The following is a 19,383-nucleotide window of genomic DNA, read 5'->3' as shown; positions in this document are numbered from 1 at the left end:
TGGATTCCACCCCCGCCCACCACGAATTTTCACTCGTCGTCGTTGAATTAGCTTTGATGCCAGATCGCGACTAATGTCGGAGTTCAATGTCGTCATATAGACGGCTGCAAAAGACAGTAATAACCTTCGTGGACTTCACAAAGGCATATGACTCCATCGACAGACAGACTCTTGTTAGGATCCTGAAGAACAGAGGACCTGATGGAACTACACAAGAACTCATAAAAGAAATTCTGACAGACACAAAAGCAAGGATGAGATTCAGAGGAACAATGTCAAAAGAATTTGAGATCAAGACTGGTGATAAACAGGGAGATGGATTGTCACCATTGTTGTTCAATATAGCACTGGACGAAGTAATCAGGCAATGGAGAGCAATAAACGAGGAAATGGGAATACCAAAGACCCATGTGGGGGACAAAAAGGACAACAGGGCTCAAGTGGACTGTCTAGCCTTTGCAGATGGCATAGCAATAGTAAGTGAGACGTAAGAAGACGCAAAGACACAACTCGACAACTTAAGTAAGGTAGCCAGAAAGGTGGGACTGAGGATCGCCTATAACAAGACAAAGACATTTAACACCACTGCAGACTAGGAAACACCGGAAAGCACTGTGCAAATGGTGGACAAATTTAAATACCTGGGAGAATTTATAACAGGAAGGAACAGGAGCAAGGAGGGAATAACAGAGAGGATAAAGAAGATGAGGTCAGCCTTCTGCATGACGAGAGAGATATACAATAAGAAGAATGCAGGGCTATTACAAATGATTGAAGCGATTTCATAAATTCACTGTAGCTCCATTCATTGACATATGGTCACGACACACTACAGATACGTAGAAAAACTCATAAAGTTTTCTTCGGGTGAAGCTGCACTTCAGGTTTCTGCCGCCAGAGCGATCGAGAGCGCAGTGAGACAAAATGGCGACAGGAGCCGAGAAAGCGTATGTCGTGCTTGAAATGCACTCACATCAGTCAGTCATAACAGTGCAACGACACTTCAGGACGAAGTTCAACAAAGATCCACCAACTGCTAACTCCATTCGGCGATGGTATGCGCAGTTTAAAGCTTCTGGATGCCTCTGTAAGGGGAAATCAACGGGTCGGCCTGCAGTGAGCGAAGAAACAGTTGAACGCGTGCGGGCAAGTTTCACGCGTAGCCCGCGGAAGTCGACGAATAAAGCAAGCAGGGAGCTAAACGTACCACAGCCGACGGTTTGGAAAATCTTACGGAAAAGGCTAAAGCAGAAGCATTTCTTAAACAGGAGATTGGAAAACCGATGGATCGATCGTGGTGGAGATCATGATCAACAATTCATGTCATGGCCTCCACGCTCTCCCGACTTAACCCCATGCGATTTCTTTCTGTGGGGTTATGTGAAAGATTCAGTGTTTGAACTTCCTCTACCAAGAAACGTGCCAGAACTGCGAGCTCGCATCAACGATGCTTTCGAACTCATTGATGGGGACATGCTGCGCCGAGTGGGGGAGGAACTTGATTATCGGCATGATGTCTGCCGAATCACTAAAGGGGCACATATCGCACATTTGTGAATGCCTAAAAAAACTTTTTGAGTTTTAGAATGTGTGTGCAAAGCATTGTGAAAATATCTCAAATAATAAAGTTATTGTAGAGCTGTGAAATCGCTTCAATCATTTGTAATAACTCCGTATATCCACAGAGGCAAAGATAAGCCACTACAAGGAAACAGTGAGGAATGCAGTATTATATGCTGCTGAGACGATGACACTAGGAAGAAATGGGGCAGAACAACTAGAGAAAGAAGAGAGAAAAATACTAGGTCCCAAAAGAGGTGGAGAGAGGTGGACGCGAAGACCTAGGGAAGAATTGTACTGGAACATGAGAATAATATCAGGGGAAATCAGACTCAAAAGGGCAAGGTTTGCTGGGCATGTATTTAGGATGAGTATGGACAGAATGACGAAGAGAGTGTGGGAAACAACAGGGAGGACAAGGGGAAAGACAGGAACCAAGTGGATTGTTGAACTTCGGAGGGACTGGTTGGAATTGGGGATCAAGGTCGAAGGAAAGGAAAATTGGAGGAACAAATATACACCGACAAATATGCCGGAATCAATGACAGAGAAGAATACAGGAAAAGGTTAGAATGTCACCAGTGGAGCCGCCAGGAGAAATGGAAACTGAAGATCTCGGAAGAAGAGCGGGAGAGAAGAAGAGAAAGAATGAAGAGGTTCTGGGAGAAGAAGAGGAAAATGCAATCCACGAAGGGGCTACCCGTGGTCCTACAGAGGCTGTAACGCAAAAAGAAGAAGAAGAAGATACGGCTGCAGAATCATGAACGGTGACAGACACCAAACATATAAAAAAAAAGGACTAAGAAGAAGTTGCAAGAACTAAAAAGGTAAGGAAACATATTGAAATAAGAAAATTCTAATAAGGAAACTGCACATGCTAATATCAGACATATGAGAAACAGAAACCATGCAGGATAACTGAAAAGAAATGGAATAGGAACCCCTGTGTATAACAAAGCCGATAGTACAGCATGTGAAAGCTACAGAGGTATGACACTACTAAGTACAGCTTATAAGATCTTCACAAGTATATTAAATGAAAGGATACAAAAGTGCTCATAAGAATACTTGGGAAATATCACCGTGGTTTTCTACCAGACAGAGAAACAACTGATCAAATATTTGTAATCAGACAAATGATGTAAAGGTTCTTTGAACATGATGTAGATCTGCACTCACTATTGTCGATACCGAACAAGCCTTTGACACCATAAATCGGCAGGAATTAAACACTGTGCTGTGAGAAGTTGCTATATGTGCTAAAGTAATAAATATAATCTGAATGCCAAAAACGGAGACTAGAGCAAAAATAAAGATATTCAGTAGTCCAAGTGAAAGCTTTGTCTTTAACAAAGGAGTGAAGCCAGGTGACAAGACTCTCCACTGTCAGTTGTGTGAAGAAAACTTCATAACCCTCTGAAGAAGAGCACTAAGTACTTGAAATTCTTTTAAGCACTGGTCACAGTTCGCCATCGATTTTAGGGCCGATATTAGGAGTCCGTTTCCAGCTGCTCCGTGCATTCGAATCAATTACCGTACTCAAGCAAAATGAGCGCAAATGTCGTCGTCATGTATATCACTACGATTAATCATGTAAATTGTACCATTATTTTGATGATTAGTGATGTATTCTGTAAATACCGGTATATAAGTACTGCGGCGTCAAATACGTATAGTGTTCTCGCTAATGTAAAGTTCTCCTCAAGATTTGACCCGTAAGTGACTGATTAATTCAACTTCGTCGCTTCAGTCATACACAGTTAAACAGCTGATCTGTAATGAGAGAAAAGAACTTTAGCCTTTCAACTAATGTCCTTTAAGTTTCATGTGGAACCGAAACGACTCACTCGTTTTAAACGTGTCTTTTCTAAGTAATGCAGTAATAATCACTTTTAACTGTCGTTAGTTACCGTACGTCACTTTGCGAAAAGAAAAGAAGAGTTTAAACCTATACTACAGTATCTATAACGATTTCTATAGAAATAATCAGCATCCAGTTGTATAAAGGAAACTTTATAGCCTTCTGAAGAAGAGCACTAAGTACTTGAAACCGGTTAAGGAAATAAAATTTCTTTCTATGCAGCTAGTTGCTGATTATTTCGATAAATACCGGCACAATTGCTGAAGACAGATAAAATACTAAACATGAAGACTTTCTTCATATTTTCCTAACATATTTTTTTTATTTAACGCTGTTAATTATATGGCGAAAGCTATATTGTGCGCCACAAGGCTATTGTACGTTTTTCGCACCTTCTAAAACACGCTTAATTACGCTGAGAGTGGAGTTCTAATTATCAAAGCCAGCGTCACCAACATTGCAAGCACAAAGTTTTACCGTTGTGACAAATATACCAGTTTACGAATCTTTATGTTATTGTAATATTTTATAAACTGTTCCTGTTTTTATTTGCCGTTTTCAATAGTAAAATTATTCTTTTTACTTGATAATTTGTATCCATAAACAAATGCAAAGTTGAAAAGTGACACAACTCAATACTGCACTGTTTAGGTTGCCTAACCTGAGGTGCTACAAATGGTAGCTGGTGGTGAGTTGCGGTGAGGTTCGTGCGGAGATAACACCTAAGGAAATTGAAGGTAAAAATACGTAATGGGAGAACGTTTGGACAAGTTTCAGTTCTGAACCACTTTCTAAGGCTCTTGTCTTCCTTTTACCTCAATTTTGTAACAGTTCGCTAATATACTAAAGTTATAAGTTGCGCAAGAGGTTGCGCCAATTTTATCGATCGTAACAACACAAGTATGCCAGTACAATTGTTATAACAACATTTACTTTGTAGTGCGTGTGAAATTTTGCGATGGACAAGTGATAAAGAACTTGTGGTAAAGAGTGAAATAGTAAGCTAAGAATCAGTGTATCAAGATTTTCGAAAGTCAATGTCATCTATTTATATATCACAGTTGATTCGTAAAATACTGTGTTTTTGACTTGGGTGTAGTGCTTAATGCTATTCGTCCGTGTTATTGTAGAGGAATTGGATTAGAGACCCTCGGGTACCCGTAGGTTAACTTCCCAAGTGCGTCGCTTTAATTTGTGTTACTATTTCCCCGTACTCGAAAATCATAACATCTCCGGTTTTGCGTGTTACAGGCAACCCAAGATGCATCGTGCAAGATCAGTATTAACAAATCTGTTACCACTTACACCATTAATCCCACACGCTGCAGGACCTGAACGATTTGCAGCATGGTTATTGCGATCAGGAAGTGCCACCACCTCGCTGTCAGTTACCAGTACCCGAAATTACAGCGCATCTGTAGCAGCAGAACCTTTTCTCAATGGCAGTTCGTCGGCATATGTGGAAGAAATGTACAATGCTTGGTTGGCTGACCCAAAAAGTGTTCATGTGGTGAGTAATACCATTTAATTTTCATACTAAAAAAGTTGGATTTTATTTATTGTATTACCCGTCTATATTCACCTCTCTTGTAGTCTGGAAACAATTTTATATTAAGAAACGCTACCCTTATTTCAGAATATTTTGTGTTAAAGTTCATCCAGCGCAGTCGTACTAACATTATCTGAGACCCTCATTTCATTCTGTTTTATGTCCTGCAATTTTCCTGCTTCATGTCTTGTTAATCAAGATGGGGGGCAGCATTATATTTTGACTATTACTGTTCTCTTCGCATGTGCTTACAGCTGTTCTTTCTAGTATGTAATTTTCTCAGACGAAAGTATTGTTGATATTTCTAATCTTTAGTGACACATGGACTTGGTGGGTTTTACTCCTGCATTTGTTGCCCTCTATTAGTTGTTTTTATTGTGTTATCTTATTGTATTGATTGATTTGAAATAGTTGCAAACTGTTTTATGTTGAATAACTGTCAGCCAGCTTAGTTTTTTAATCGTATAAAAATTATATTTTTTAATTTAATTAAGCTCTGTTGCCTTTTTGTGATCAGCTTTTAAAATTGATCTTTTTTCATAAGTTTATCAGTCTTATTCTTCAAAGTTCAAGGAAATCTTCTTGTTACATATGTGCTGGTAGAAAGGCAGCATTGTCTGTTTTATTTCTGGCAAATATTACTATTTGCTTTTAGTCTGTTTCCTGGTTGTAGGTACTTGCACACTTTAGTTATTAGCATAGCTTTCATTACCCTGAGCTCACATTCTTTTTAATCTTCACTTCCACATTGTCCACTGTCACAGTAATTACCTATGGTTGTGTGGTGTCTCCATGGCTGTTTCAGTAAACCTCTCCTGTGAGTGAAGTAAAAGAAACTTCTTGAATGTTATAGCAAACTGGGCTAAAGTGTGATGATGTATCTCCTGTTTGAAGTCTTGGGTGTGGTGACAGGCTGTGATCTGTAGCATAGCCCAAGGTCTAAGTTAGAGTGAAAGAATAATTTGGTTGTGGGTTGAAGCCAACAGAAGTGAAGGTTGTAGTAACAGGTTGACCTTTCATGTAAACTAATGTGTTTAGTTTATGTGTAATTGCAATTTGCCTTATTTAATGCAATTTTCATCATAACAACCAAAACTGTAAGGTAAATTCAGGAAACACATATTACATAGGGGTCCACTCTCCAATGACTATTTTGAGGATATATCATAAATAAGCTAAAAAGTAAGCAAGGGGGTCCACTGCATAACATTAACTACGAAATATTGCAGAAAGTTAGTTTACTTTTGTTAATGATAGGTCTACTTGTGGTTATTTCACAGTTCCCTATTTTGTTTAAATTACTCTGTGGTTTTAATACAGTTACTGCTTTCCTTCTTGGCAGTAATAGTGAATAGTGTACCTGTATTGAGCTGTATGACATTACAATTTCATCTGCCATGCCTTGGTTTCAAATTTAGGCTACTGGCCACTGCTTTGCCAGTGTTCTTTGGTAGGAAACTTGATTGACATCCAGCACATCTCTTTTATCTCTGAATTACAAGCTGACTGCAGATGCACTTGTAGTTTGTGTCCTTATATTCTCTATACATATTTGTGACTGTCTTGTAGCCATTATTGGGGTCTAGGGATCAAGGTGAACAATCCATATTATCTTTGAAGTATGACATTATATGTTACCTGGATGGCATTTGGAAAAAAGAAATTGTTTGTATATTTCCAATGTAGATGTCGGTTGTGTGTGTTTACAATATCTCATTTAGTTCTTGTTGGTGGTTGTTTAGATTGCCTTGTTTTGTAGACATTTATAGGTCTAGTGGAGACAGCAATCCATTGAGTAGGGAGATAATATTTCGTATTGTGTTCTGGGTTACAAGCAAGTAGCATTTATATTTTTTTAAAAAGTCTGAGGTGATTGAACTGAAATATAGTGTAGTGTCAGGCATAGCTGTTGAAAGGCTGCATTTGTTTGAACTTTGGTGATGCGAGTGAATATGCTGTCATTGTCTTATTCATTCCATTGTTAGAATCCTTGTTTTCCTGTGTGGTCTGACATTTTCAAGTTATTAATACTAATGCATTAGTAACAACCACAGCCCCTTGAAGATTCAGTTAGTTAGTTTTTTTTTTTGTGTGTGTGTTAATGGTTTAATGTAATTGATGTCATCCATGGGGTCATTTCTTGAGGCTTGCATCTCCTCCATGCTATAGATTGTATCAGTCTGTGTGCATGCTACTGCTGTCTTTAATTTCATGAACTGGCCATGCTGGATAGTTTTCCTATCATTAATTTACACTGAACCTTTTTAAAAATTGTGACTAGTGTTATCACATAAAGTGTCTGCATGTTTTAATATTGGATTAAAGTAATTTAATTATGTCACAGTTCCTTAGCTCTTGTCTTGTGTCAGTGTTTTTATCTTAACCCATGGCTGTCTCCACTGTTACAGGTCATTACTTAATTTCAGTGGATTTTGTTCTGTGATGTGCACTGCATCAGCTAATTTTATCTTTCAATATTTTTACTGTCGTATAAGACTATATTTATCAGATTTTGAGCTTTTAGTGTCCCTGATATCACTCACGAAAGATTGTAGACCATCCTGGATGTTCTGTTTGATCTATGTAGCCTGTTCTATGTGACTACATTAAAATTTCTGCCTTGTTTTCAAATTTCATTTAATTAAAATTTGTTCTTCCATTAGTCATATTTTACATCTAGTGAATGATCCAGACACCTGTGAATACTTTGAAGTGTGGTGTCAAATATCAAGTAATCTGCAATGTATTTGTTATATAGATGCCAGTTATGTGAGAGCCATCATAGGCATCTGATTTTTGTGGTTGGTTTGTATTTTGTGACATGTTGGTTTTGCATAAATGCAGCATAAAATTTATTAGGCATTGTCATTCTTGATCCTGTTGCTAATAGTGGAATTTGTCATGTTAGTCCCCTTTCTTCTGCCACAGATTCAGAAAGAGGAAACTGTTAGTTTCCACATTTCAGTCTCTGTTATGAGTGTATGCAGTGACAAAAAGAATCAATGGATGTTTTGAAACCTTGCAGCTTGTTTGGGTAAAATGAAATGAGTTAACTGTGGGAACCCAGCAGATCTTAAACCTAGGACTAGTAGTGGGTTAATGAAGTGTTGCTGGTACAATCACTTGTGATCAGTTAGGAAGGATACCTACATGGTTTGAGATATTTAAATTTAATTTTGAATTTTGTTTAAAGCAGTGTGTGTGATTTTTGTGTGTTATAAGGTGGGTCTCTGTGAGAATTCAGTATGGGTCTTTTTTTAGTAAGGGTTAGGGGAAGGGAGGGGGTGTTGTAATTAGTAGTATGGGCAAAATTGGGGTGGGGGGCGAGGTTACTAGAAGTTGGCAAGTCTTGTGGTAAGGTTTAATATAAGCCTCCAGTTTTGTTGTTAATCATTAATTTCGTATAAAAATTGTGAAATGGGGAAGGGAAAGGGCATTTATGTAATGTGTTATTGATGTCGTTAATGGAGCTATTGGGAGAGGTGTCGCAGAGTATGCATGGCACAATAATTTGTCTTTGGATGAATGTGTTTTTTGAACATTTGTGAGAATGTTGTTTATTCTGTCTGTCTCTTGTAAGGCTTCTTTATTTTTTATTTATTTTTTGTAATTATTTTAGTAAGACTGAGATGTTTCTTTAATTTTTTCGGTAATACCTATTTTGACGCCACTTTTTTCTGTGTACTCTCCTGTAGGAAAGTTATCTGATTTAATAATGAGTGGAATTAATGTTGTTTTAGATTTTGACCATTAGTTTAAAGTTGTATATTATTAGAGTGAATGTTTTATACTTTCAGGGTAATTTTTGTGACAAGCATTGCATGGTTTAGGCTACAGTGTCCATTCATCTCATTTTTTCCAAAATACACTGCTATTCTGCAAGTGTTTCAGGGATACTCAAATTTCCTACTATTTTGTAATTCCTTGTGGCTAAAGTACTTTACACTGCCGGATGTTTGAGTTGAGAGCTACTGCGGAATTATATACGCTCAGAAGTTCCACTTGTACGACTTGCTCTATAGTCTTTGTATATTTACTGTTTGTTTTGTTTCCTTCTCTGTTGCATGTAACATAGTTGAGTTTAAGGGTTTAATAAACATCTGTCCGTGTCTGTGCAGTGTTATGGGACAGTTTTTAATAGGAGTTGAGTTGAGTGGTAGGCTGTGACTATTAGAAACCAGGAAATACTGAAACAAGAGTTTGGAAATCTGACGCATGATGGATGTATGGCACAACATACATTTTAGAAATGAACAATTGCGTACAAAGATCTATCATGACATGTGTATTCAGTTGTTGAGTACCAGGTCACGAACTTTGCACATTCTGCACACAGCTTAGATCTACCATTGCCAGCTTTACTCCTCTCAGAGCCCCCTAGAGATGCTTTGTGTGCATTTGTTGTGAATATATAGCGAGGAAATTTCTAATAACTGGGAAATAATTAATAACACTGACCCACAATATATCTCAGTGGAGAAGTGTCTTGAGTGTGTATTCAAAGGTTTATGGTTTAATTCTCAGTCAGTATTAGAACTATTTTTGGTTAGTTGCTTCTTTTAGTTCTAGCAGTTACATATGTATTTGAGAAGTGAAGTTCCACCATTCTTCAGGGCCCATTTTAAATCGTAAGTTCTCTTGTAATTGGCTACATAAATCAATTCAAAACTTGGCCGAAACAAAGGGTACACTGCTGTTGTCTTCAAACCAGTCATTGGCATGAACACATCTATATTTTATTGGTTCACAGTCTAGTGATTAGTAAGTGGTTGCCACTGGCAGTTTCCCGCTTGTAGTGAAATTCTGGCTTTGAAAATCTATCTGCCACAAATATTTGAAACTGATACCTCCAGGGTCAAGCACCAATGCATTGGCATGAATAAAAACGTATTAAATGCTGTCTCTCTTTTCCTTAGCGTTGTTTTATTTTTTGTTTGTTTTCGAAACAGAGATGTTTATTTTGATTAGATATTATTGTTGAAAATCTTTGTCTCTGTTCTAAATGATTATCGAAAATGAAGCGTCTTTAATATTTTCAGTCATGGGACACATTTTTCCGAAGCAGCTCAGCGGGTGCTGCACCAGGCCAAGCATACCAGCCTCCGCCTTCACTAGCTCCTCCAGGGAAGAACCAGGTTCCCATTACGAGTCTTGCTCCTTATTTGGGAGCATCAGTGCCTGCTCTTGATGGACAAGTTAATGAAAAGATAATTGATGACCACTTGGCTGTACAGGCGATCATCCGTTCATACCAGGTATGCCACTAGATTCAAGTTACAGCTGCTGTGAGAGATTTGCACATGTGTTCTTTTATTGCTGTGTCAGTTCTTTTGGTTATTGCCATAGGAAATGAAAAATGTACTGATACACAGTAATGATTGCTGTGTGTTGTGCTGCTATATGTAATCCATTGCCTGCTCCCTTAACTGGCAGTTGGTCAGTTAAGTAGTGTAATGCATAGCCACATCTGTAAATATGTATTGTATTATTACATGTAATAGCAGAAACACAAATACTATAAATAAAATAATTTGTGAAAGGCTTGATCAGAACAGATACTAATGCGTAGCTGAATGAGTGACTGCGTGAAAGCTCTTTCTTCTTCCTCCTCCAGATGAATTACAATTGTAGCTGTTGTGTAATTACAAAAATTAATGAATTAATAAAACTAATGCTGGCCTCAAATAATTTGCAAATATGAAATTATGACATCGTTGTTGTTTTCCACATTTTTAACTACATTTTTGTGTTGGTTTGTAGATTTTATTGAAGTGTTTACCTTCACTGTAATTTCAGAAAATGCTATTTTGACGTTATTGGCTATGATTCAGTATGACACTGTCCTGACTAGCACTTATGCACAAGGTACTGAGCGAGATGGCGCAGGGACTAGCACACTGGACTCGCATTCGGGAGGACAACAGTTCACACCCGTCTCCAGCCATTCTGATTTAGGTTTTCCATGATTTCGCTAAATCGTTTCAGGAAAATGCCAGGATGGTTCCTTTGAAAGGGCACGATTTCCTTCCCTAATCTGAGTTTGTGCTCTGTCTCTATGACCTTGTTGTCAACGGGACGTTAAACACTGATACCCTTCCCCTCCTTATGCACAAGGTGCCATTTAATTTCTGGGGGTTGTGGGATGGGGCAAGCACAGCTTGGGCATGGGCAGTCAGTGTTACCATGTTCTGACTGAGCAGGAGTTGGACTATATGAAGTGCTGTGGAAATAATTAAAAGGGTTGAGACTGTGCAGGAATGAAAGTGTCTTATTAGCATTGTGAATTTTGTTTAAATTGCAAAATGATGGTAATTTGTAATAACAGATTGCATAGGACCTGGAGACCATCCATTGTCTTCAGTCTTTGTTTGAGGATCAGTGCACGTGTTGTATGTACTGTTTTAAGTGCAGGAAAAAATAATTCTAACAGCAAGTAATTCTGCCTCACGGGATTACTTGCTCCTTATCGTGCTTTACCTGGTAGTAAGTTGCTTTCGTGTATTCAGCTGAATTTGTTGCTGCACATTGAGGTACATTTTTAATATGTTCATTAAATTATCAGAGTACAGGTGGAACACTGTTGCTGTCCATTCTTTCAAACAAAAAAAGTGCTATTTCCAGTGTAGAGGAAGGATAGTACGTGCTTGCTGGAAGAAGTCCTTGCTGTTATTCATATGGTGAAATGCAGTACGTAGTGCTGAGAGGCCATGTGAGCTCAGTGCACTCATCTGCTAACATTCAGCTAGAACTATCTTGAGAACAAGGTTGTCTCTTGCACCTTTGCTGTGAAGCAGGACTATGAACACAAGTGAGCAGCTCTGTTTCATTGGGTGCAGTTGAGCTGCCTCCACTTTGGGCAAGACGAAATGAATTGTTTGTAGTAGTCATAATTACTTTTCTACTTGTAACAAGTGACGTTTGTTTAGGTTCAAACCTGTCACTCTGTATGAAGCCATGGATCAGAGTAGTTGCTTCTGTGTGTGATTGATTGTGTCCTATTTAGTAAAAAGTTGTTGTTCTTACAGTAAGTCTGAAGGTCATTCAAAAAGGTATTGATCTGACAAGTAAAACATAAAATTTAATAGAATTTTTAAACTATCTTACATGGTCACCTTGTAAATCAATGCTTTAGGCCAATGACTCTGCTACACATTAATGATCAGAATAAAATATTTTTTCCCGGCAGTACAGAATAAGTATGCCTCAGTTTGTCTCAACACTGGAAGTTAATTTTCATCCACCCATCAATTTATTTGGCTTTGAGAGGAAAGGAGTAATGGCAGGAAGCCAAATCTGGCAAATAGAGTGGATGTGGAAACAGTTCTGAGCAAAGGTGTTTGAGTTAAAAATAACATCAACAATGAGAAGTATGAGTAGGTTTCATGATAAAAAGGGACTTCCTTCTTTGTGGGATGTAGATGTTTTTCTTGAATAACATAATTCAATTTGTAGTTGTATTCCATTTAGATGGTATCTCTGCCAATATGAATGAATACCACACCACAAGAATCACACATGTAACCACTTTCTGTATCATAGTTTCACCTCTTGTTGCCCATTACTTTGACTGGTCTTCAGTATCTGGCTTTTGATGAAGCCATGTTTCATATACTGTCTTGAAATGTCAGAAAAGCTCACAGGAAACACATTCAAATAAAAGCTTTATTTTAGGTAGTAGCTTAACAGGTATTCCTTAAGGAGAAAACTTTATTGTACTCGAAACTTCATGTTCTTGTATTCTCAATCGTCAGTATGGAATTCAGTTTTTGAAAACAGCCACAAGTTGCTCTTAATGCGACTTAGGGCCGTTTTCAAAAACTTGGTTTTAACAGTCACTCCCCATGAGGGAAATGCCTGCTCTTGCTAAAGTAGTAATTGGGTATGGCATCCTTAATCTTTGGAACAACTTAGTGATATAAATTTTTGAATGTTCTGAATGCACATTATCTGCGCGCACGCACAAACTATCACTCACGTTGTTTGTCTGTGTAACACCACAAAAAATACATATGTAAATACTGCACTTGAGAACGAGGATAAATTATCAAAACACATTTTGCTCAGAATGAATACAATATGTAACCGGCACTGTGTTTACACTAAAAACATTTGAGCAACACAAAATGAATGATGGTGCTAACTTGTGCTTCATATGGCGAAACACCCTTAATTTGGTTCGACAAAGGTGTCACGATGATCACAACAATCACGAAACAGCATTTGCGCAGTAGAGGCAGTTTGGAAATGGTTGTGATTGGTCATGATATCTTCATTTGAACGAACCTAGTTACTCCCATCAGCCACCACGCCAAATAGAGCATGGGAGTGGCGGGAGATGCAGCACAAATTTTTACAACTTTTACTTGTTTGCCTGTTCAAATCCACTGAATAGAGTGCCCTGGTTCTAAGAAACTTAACCACTTAATATTTGCAAACACTACTGGACAGCCAACATTATGCCAGCATCGTATTTTCTCAACAAAAATTTTTTCGTAATGCGTAAATTGCAGGAAAATTATAAATATGTTGATGCAAAATCAGGTGCAAATTAACATTGTGGGCTTATGAAATTTGACGGGACCGATAAAAAATGTCGTAAACGGCAGGAAAATGTCAATTCCAGAAACGTAAAAGTGGGGTTATATTGTAACAGCAAAAGTGTGAAATTTATTCCACTTGGTGGTCATGATGTTATAGTATCAAGTTGTAGTGCTAGATCTAAAGGCTTTTAACTTCACAATTAATTGATATTCACTGTGGTGGAGGGCATTGCCATACTAATTGCTGAGCCTTGGGTGCAGCCATTCAAGCTTTATTGAATGGTGGGACAACAGCTGATATGTATGTTAAAAATGTCAAGAATGCAGTCAGTTGTAATTTCATCTCTAATTTCTGATGCCTAATGGTGCATGTCCTAATGTCACATACCCTGCCGGGCTGAACTGAGCCTTATCTAAGAAATGAAAAACTGAGCATCTAAAACTCCTGATTCCAATTTGCTCAGAATCCATCACAGACATATGACAGCAACTGATTGGTGCATTTAAATCACAGTTTCCAGCATTTTCTGTGACAAACAGTTCTATTCATTAACAAAGCTCAATTCAGGGTCAGTGTTTTTATTTTCTAGGCCAGCTTTATTTGGTCACCCTGTAAAAGCTGGTTATCATCCATTGGTTGGTCATGGTAACCAGTTCTAATTCCATAATCTTTTGTGTGCAGTGATCATAAATTTTTATTTAATATCTTAATCCAGAAACTGATAATGCTCATCATTTGAAACATGTTTGTTATGCAAACTTTTTCCAACTGCATTGATTTAAAAAAAATATTGTTGGACCAAGAGGTGATACCTTAGGAGTGTTTAGGTTGTTACTAGATGTGTGTGTTATTTCACAGAATATCTGCAAAATTACCACAAGGCTAGTGAAGTTAATAGTTCAATTTTTCATAAATAAAGAGTTGAGCTCACCAATAAAAGGTGTTATGTCAGTGGAAAGCCTATCACATACTACCTGGAATCTGGATGGCATATGCAAGGTGAACCAAAAAGGACATTAAAACTTTGGAATGATATCAAAACTTATTGAGTTGACTTACGGAATCGCTAAGTGTGTCATTTTGTAGCAGTCAGCATAAAGTTTGATTGATATAGTGCATCAGTACCCCATTCTGCCACTAGGAATGCAAGCGTAGCACACAGTTAAAATGGCTACTTTCACTGGTGTGGAGTTTGCTCACTTTGTGTTTCGTTTTCAAGAAATGAACTCTTCTGCAACTGTTTGATGTAAATTTCAATTCGAATATGCTACAGAACCTCGAAGCGAGTCTGCAGTTTACTCTTGTCGCGAGAACTTTGTTGAGACGGGCTGTTCAGTACAACATGATAAATCACCAGGTAGCTGACATATTGATGATATGTTAAACAGAATAGGAAGAGCTTTGCCCACAGTCTACAAAAATCAATGGGATGTGGGTCTCGTGAGACTGGCATTCCACAAAAGACTGTTTGATGAGTACTGTGTAGACATGTATACTTGGAACAATATAGATTCACAATGGCACAGCACATTAGTGATAAAGATAAGATTGCTCATGTGGAGTTCTGTGTGGAAATGTTGCATCAGATAGAGGATGACGGCACATTCCTGAACACAGTAATCTTCAGAGATGAGTCAGTATTTCATGGAGCAGCGAAAAATCCACATGCAACCCTAGAACACATTCATGACAGCGACAAAGATAATGTGTTTTGTGCCCCCCTAGCTAATTGAAAGTTTACTGTCTTTCTTCATGGAGAGTACTATCACTGGTAATATGTATCTGGATATGCTTAAACTTCCACAGATTGATGAAGATGACAAAGATGGGACAGTTTATTACTGCCAAGATGGTGCATAACCTCATTTCCTAGTGGAAGTTCAAGGTTTTCTCGATAATTGCTTCCCATGTTGGTGGATTGTCCATGAAGGGCCAATCACATGGCCAACCTGCTCCTCAGACTTGATGCCATTGGATTTCTCTCTCTGGGATTTCATTAAAGACCATGTGTATGTTCCTCCCCTACCAAACAATTTAACCGACCTGGAAAATGGAATCTACATTGCTACCGCACAATTTATGCCCGAATTGCTGCAGTGAGTGTGGAATACCATTGTGATGTTTGCTGCATCACAAATGACAGTCACATCGAACCAAAATAACACGACACTTTATTGTGAATCTTGAGGTTGTTTGCTACAAAATGACACGTGTACTAATTGTGTAAGTTATTTCATTAAATTTCTATATAATTCCAAAGTTGTGAAGTTCTTTTTGGCTCACCCTGTTTATTAAAGATCAACCCTGATTATGGCAAGGTCAGTTTCGAAATACTGTGTGAAAAATTGAACATATAAGCTCCTTTAGACTTCCAGAAATGCTTCCTTGGGGTATAATAAAGGGAGATGGCACTACAGATTTACACAGTACATTGCTTTGAAGTCAGTACTACCCTGTTACATGCCCCAAAACATTAGCAAACTACTGTTTACAATTGCTTCTTGTTCTTACTTTCTGTCTTGTGCATGCAACAGTTGTTTTAAATAGAAAATGTTATGACAAATTTCGTGAATAACACAGTGTCAGGAAGGCAATTTCAAACATTTTTCTGGTGTTAACCGAGCGAGGTGGCGCAGTGGTTAGCACACTGGACTCGCATTTGGGAGGACGACGGTTCAATCCTGTCTCCGGCCATCCTGATTTAGATTTTCCGTGATTTCCCTAAATCGCTTCAGGCAAATGCCGGGATGATTTCTTTAAAAAGGGCAGGGCCGATTTCCTTCCCTGTCCTTCCCTCACCTGAGCTTGCGCTCCGTCTCTAATGACCTCGTTGTCGACGGGACGTTAAACACTAATCTCCTCCTCCTCCTCTGGTGTTAAATGCATATTTGATCCAGTAATACATTTCGAATAACCATGTGTATGTGATATCAAAAGGGTGTAATCCAGTATTTTCCGTAATATGGACTGATGAAACTGATTTTCCACCTATGTCATATTCCCAAAAATGCTGAAAATTTGTATTGTCAAACAGTGGAAACCACAGATAGGAGTACCAGCAATGTAGAAAAGACAAATTGCTGCGTAACGTAAAAAAGAAATACTACGTTGCAGACAGGCACAATCAAGACACTTGCATAAAGCTTTCGGTCACAGCCTTCATCAGCAAAAGAGAAACACACACCATTCATACACATTAGCAAGCACACCTCATGCACACATGACCACCAACACCAGCATCTTGGGCTGGAATCCAAATATCTCGTGGGATGCAAGCAGCAATCTGGAGGGTACAAGGAAGGGGAAGGAATAGTAGTGTATGGGTGGGGAGAGAAGTGAATACTGTCTGGTGGAGTGTGCACTAGAACGCCAACAAGCGCTCAGTCAGGAGACTTGTGTTGCAGGGAGGTGAGGAAAAAAGGAGAGGATTGGGGAGAGATGGGCGGGTGCATTGGCAAAGGGTGGCACATTAACAGGGTGGAGACAAGAACCTGGAGGAGATGTTAGGACAGAGGGGGTGGAAACTGTTGGGACGATATGTTATCATAGGTTGGGGCTGGGATAATAACAGGAGTGGAGAATGTGTTGTAATGATAACTCCCGTCAGTGCAATCAGAAAAGGTGGTGGTGGTGGTGGTGGTGGTGGTGGTGGTGGTGGTGGTGGTGGTGGGAAGGTTCCAGATGGCTCAGATAGTGAAGCAGCCATGGAAATGAAGTCTGTTACGTTCATCTGCATGTTGTGCCACAGGTTGGTCTACTTTGCTCTTGGCCACTGTTTGGCAGAGGCCGTTCATCCTGGTGGACAGCCGGTTGGTATTGCATTGTTTGCAGCAAAGCTGGTAAATGACAGAGCTGCTTTCACAGGTGACCTGGCCCCTGATGGGGTAGGGTAACCTCTGACAGGACTGGAATAGGAAGTGCTGGGTGGGTGGATTGGGCTGGTCTTGCATGTCAGTCTTCCTGAGGGGTATGAGCTTGTAGCAAGGGGTTGGGATTGGAAGTGGCATCGGGATGGACTAGGATGTTGTGGAGGTTGGGCGGGTGGTGGAACACCACTTTTGGAGGAGTGGGACGTATCTCGAGTAGGATGTCCCTTGTTTCAGGGCATGATAATAAATAGTCAGAGCTCTGGTGAAGGATGTGGTTCATTTGTTCCAGTCAGGGGTGGTACTGGGTGACAAAGGGGCACTCCTTTGTGGCTGTTTCTTGGGGCTGATGGGAGGATGGGGGTGTGATGGGAAATGACACGGGAGATATGTTTGCAGACTAGGCCTGGGGGATAGTGCCTGTCTGTGAAGGTCTTGGTGAGACATTCAGCATACTGAGCATGGGGGTTCTTGTTACTGCAGTGGCCAGACTGTATCAGAGGTCTTTTTCTGTGTGAATGGGATGGCAGCTGTCAGAACGCAGGTACTGTTGGTGATTGGTGGGTTTAATGTGGACAGAGGTGCAGATGGAGCCTTCAGAAAGGAGGTGGTCAGCATTTAGAGAGGTGACTTGCTGGGTTGAGGAGGACCTTGTGAAGCAAATGGGAGAGAAGGTGTTGAGGTTGTGAAGGAATGATATAGGGTGTCTTGGCCCTGAGTCAAGATCTTGTAGATGATCTTCTCTCCCGTCCGCTCCATATGGTCCTCGTCAACCCCACCTCCCTGCCCCACAACCTCCTGAAATGGCACTTGTCGGCATTCTGATCGCTGCATACTGCACCAGGCAGTGTTCGTCCCTCTCCCCACCCATACACTACTATCCCTTCCCCGCCCCCTCCAGATTGCTGTTTGCATTCTGTGTTATAGTTGCATTCCAGTCCTAGATGCTGGAGTTGGTTGGTCAGGTATGCATGAGGTGTGCTTGCTTGTGTCTATGAGTGGTGTGTGTTTTTCTTTTGTTGTAGAAGGTTATGGCCGAAGCTTTATGTAAGTGTCTTTTAATTGTGCCGGTCAGCAACTTAATGTATCTCCTTTACTGTATGTAGCAATCTGTTTTCCACATTGTTAAAAATATATTTTCTGTGTATGGTCAGTTTACGACATTTCCTTCTCGCAGCCTTCATCCAGAGAGCATTGAGAGTTGGCTTGATTGGAGGTGTAAAGTCAAAAAACAGAAATAAAACCAGTAACAAAATTAAACTCTGCAACTTCATGTATATAAAAGAAAACATTATTTGAATGAATCCACTTACAAATCAAATGATTCCTTTACACTTTAGATTATAATCAAATTGATTAATACACCTGTAAATGATGCAAGCTGGCATTTTTGGTCAAAATATTTGGATGTTGGTGTAAAGTTTGTGACGACATGACAGCTCCCTTTATTGTACTCCATGCATGTTTCACATGTTAACTGTGAAGAATTTGTGTCTTACTTCACCATTCTTTTGTTGAACTTTGCTCAGATTTACTGCAAGAAGTGTCCTTACAGAATACTGTGTTTATTAAAGGTGTGATTATATTATTATTATTATTATTATTACACAACAGATCCTCGTGTGAAAGATAGATACATTAATTTATTCTAGTCTCTGAATTTGTTTTTTGTTCGTACTAACATTGCAGAATTGAAGATTTTGTGTTAGTCAGTAAATGTACAAAGAACCAGCATCCATTTGAGCATGTATTCGTAATATTTGTCCAGCTGTTTGTGCAAAATAACAGCAATCTTTTTAAGTGTGTGATGCTTCTTGCTGCATTTGTAATTTTAGAGCTCATGTTTGTTAGTATGTTAATGTAATAGTATGTTAGTGTGCACCTTGTCATTTACCATTGTTTCCTTATGCTTCTAACTTTAGAACACTTTTGTATGTTACATCATGACTGGGATATATTTGCTAGTCGTCCTAGATACGTGCTGCATTTGACTTGTGCATGTGGAA

The 19,383-nt window shown here is 39.1% G+C and overlaps 1 protein-coding gene across 5 annotated transcripts in view; it reads left to right on the top strand.

Annotated features, from left to right (window-relative positions):
- Nucleotides 1-4,089: 4,089 nt before the first annotated feature.
- Nucleotides 4,090-19,383, top strand: part of LOC126203990 (2-oxoglutarate dehydrogenase complex component E1-like) — a 129,942-nt gene continuing 114,648 nt past the window's right edge. For 3 of the 5 annotated variants that reach the window (XM_049938422.1, XM_049938420.1, XM_049938421.1), the window contains exons 1-3: nucleotides 4,090-4,158; nucleotides 4,673-4,931; nucleotides 10,010-10,225. In XM_049938422.1, coding sequence (XP_049794379.1) covers nucleotides 4,683-4,931; nucleotides 10,010-10,225 — 465 coding nt within the window. In that variant the 5' untranslated portion in view covers nucleotides 4,090-4,158; nucleotides 4,673-4,682. The remainder of the gene's footprint in view (nucleotides 4,159-4,672; nucleotides 4,932-10,009; nucleotides 10,226-19,383) is intronic. The other 2 variants (XM_049938423.1, XM_049938424.1) reach the window with 2 other exon arrangements.

Source organism: Schistocerca nitens, chromosome 9 (genome assembly GCF_023898315.1).
Source record: "Schistocerca nitens isolate TAMUIC-IGC-003100 chromosome 9, iqSchNite1.1, whole genome shotgun sequence".
NCBI lineage: Eukaryota > Metazoa > Arthropoda > Insecta > Orthoptera > Acrididae > Schistocerca > Schistocerca nitens.
Note: the sequence above shows the minus strand (reverse complement) of the source record. Positions and strands in the feature narration are given on the sequence as shown.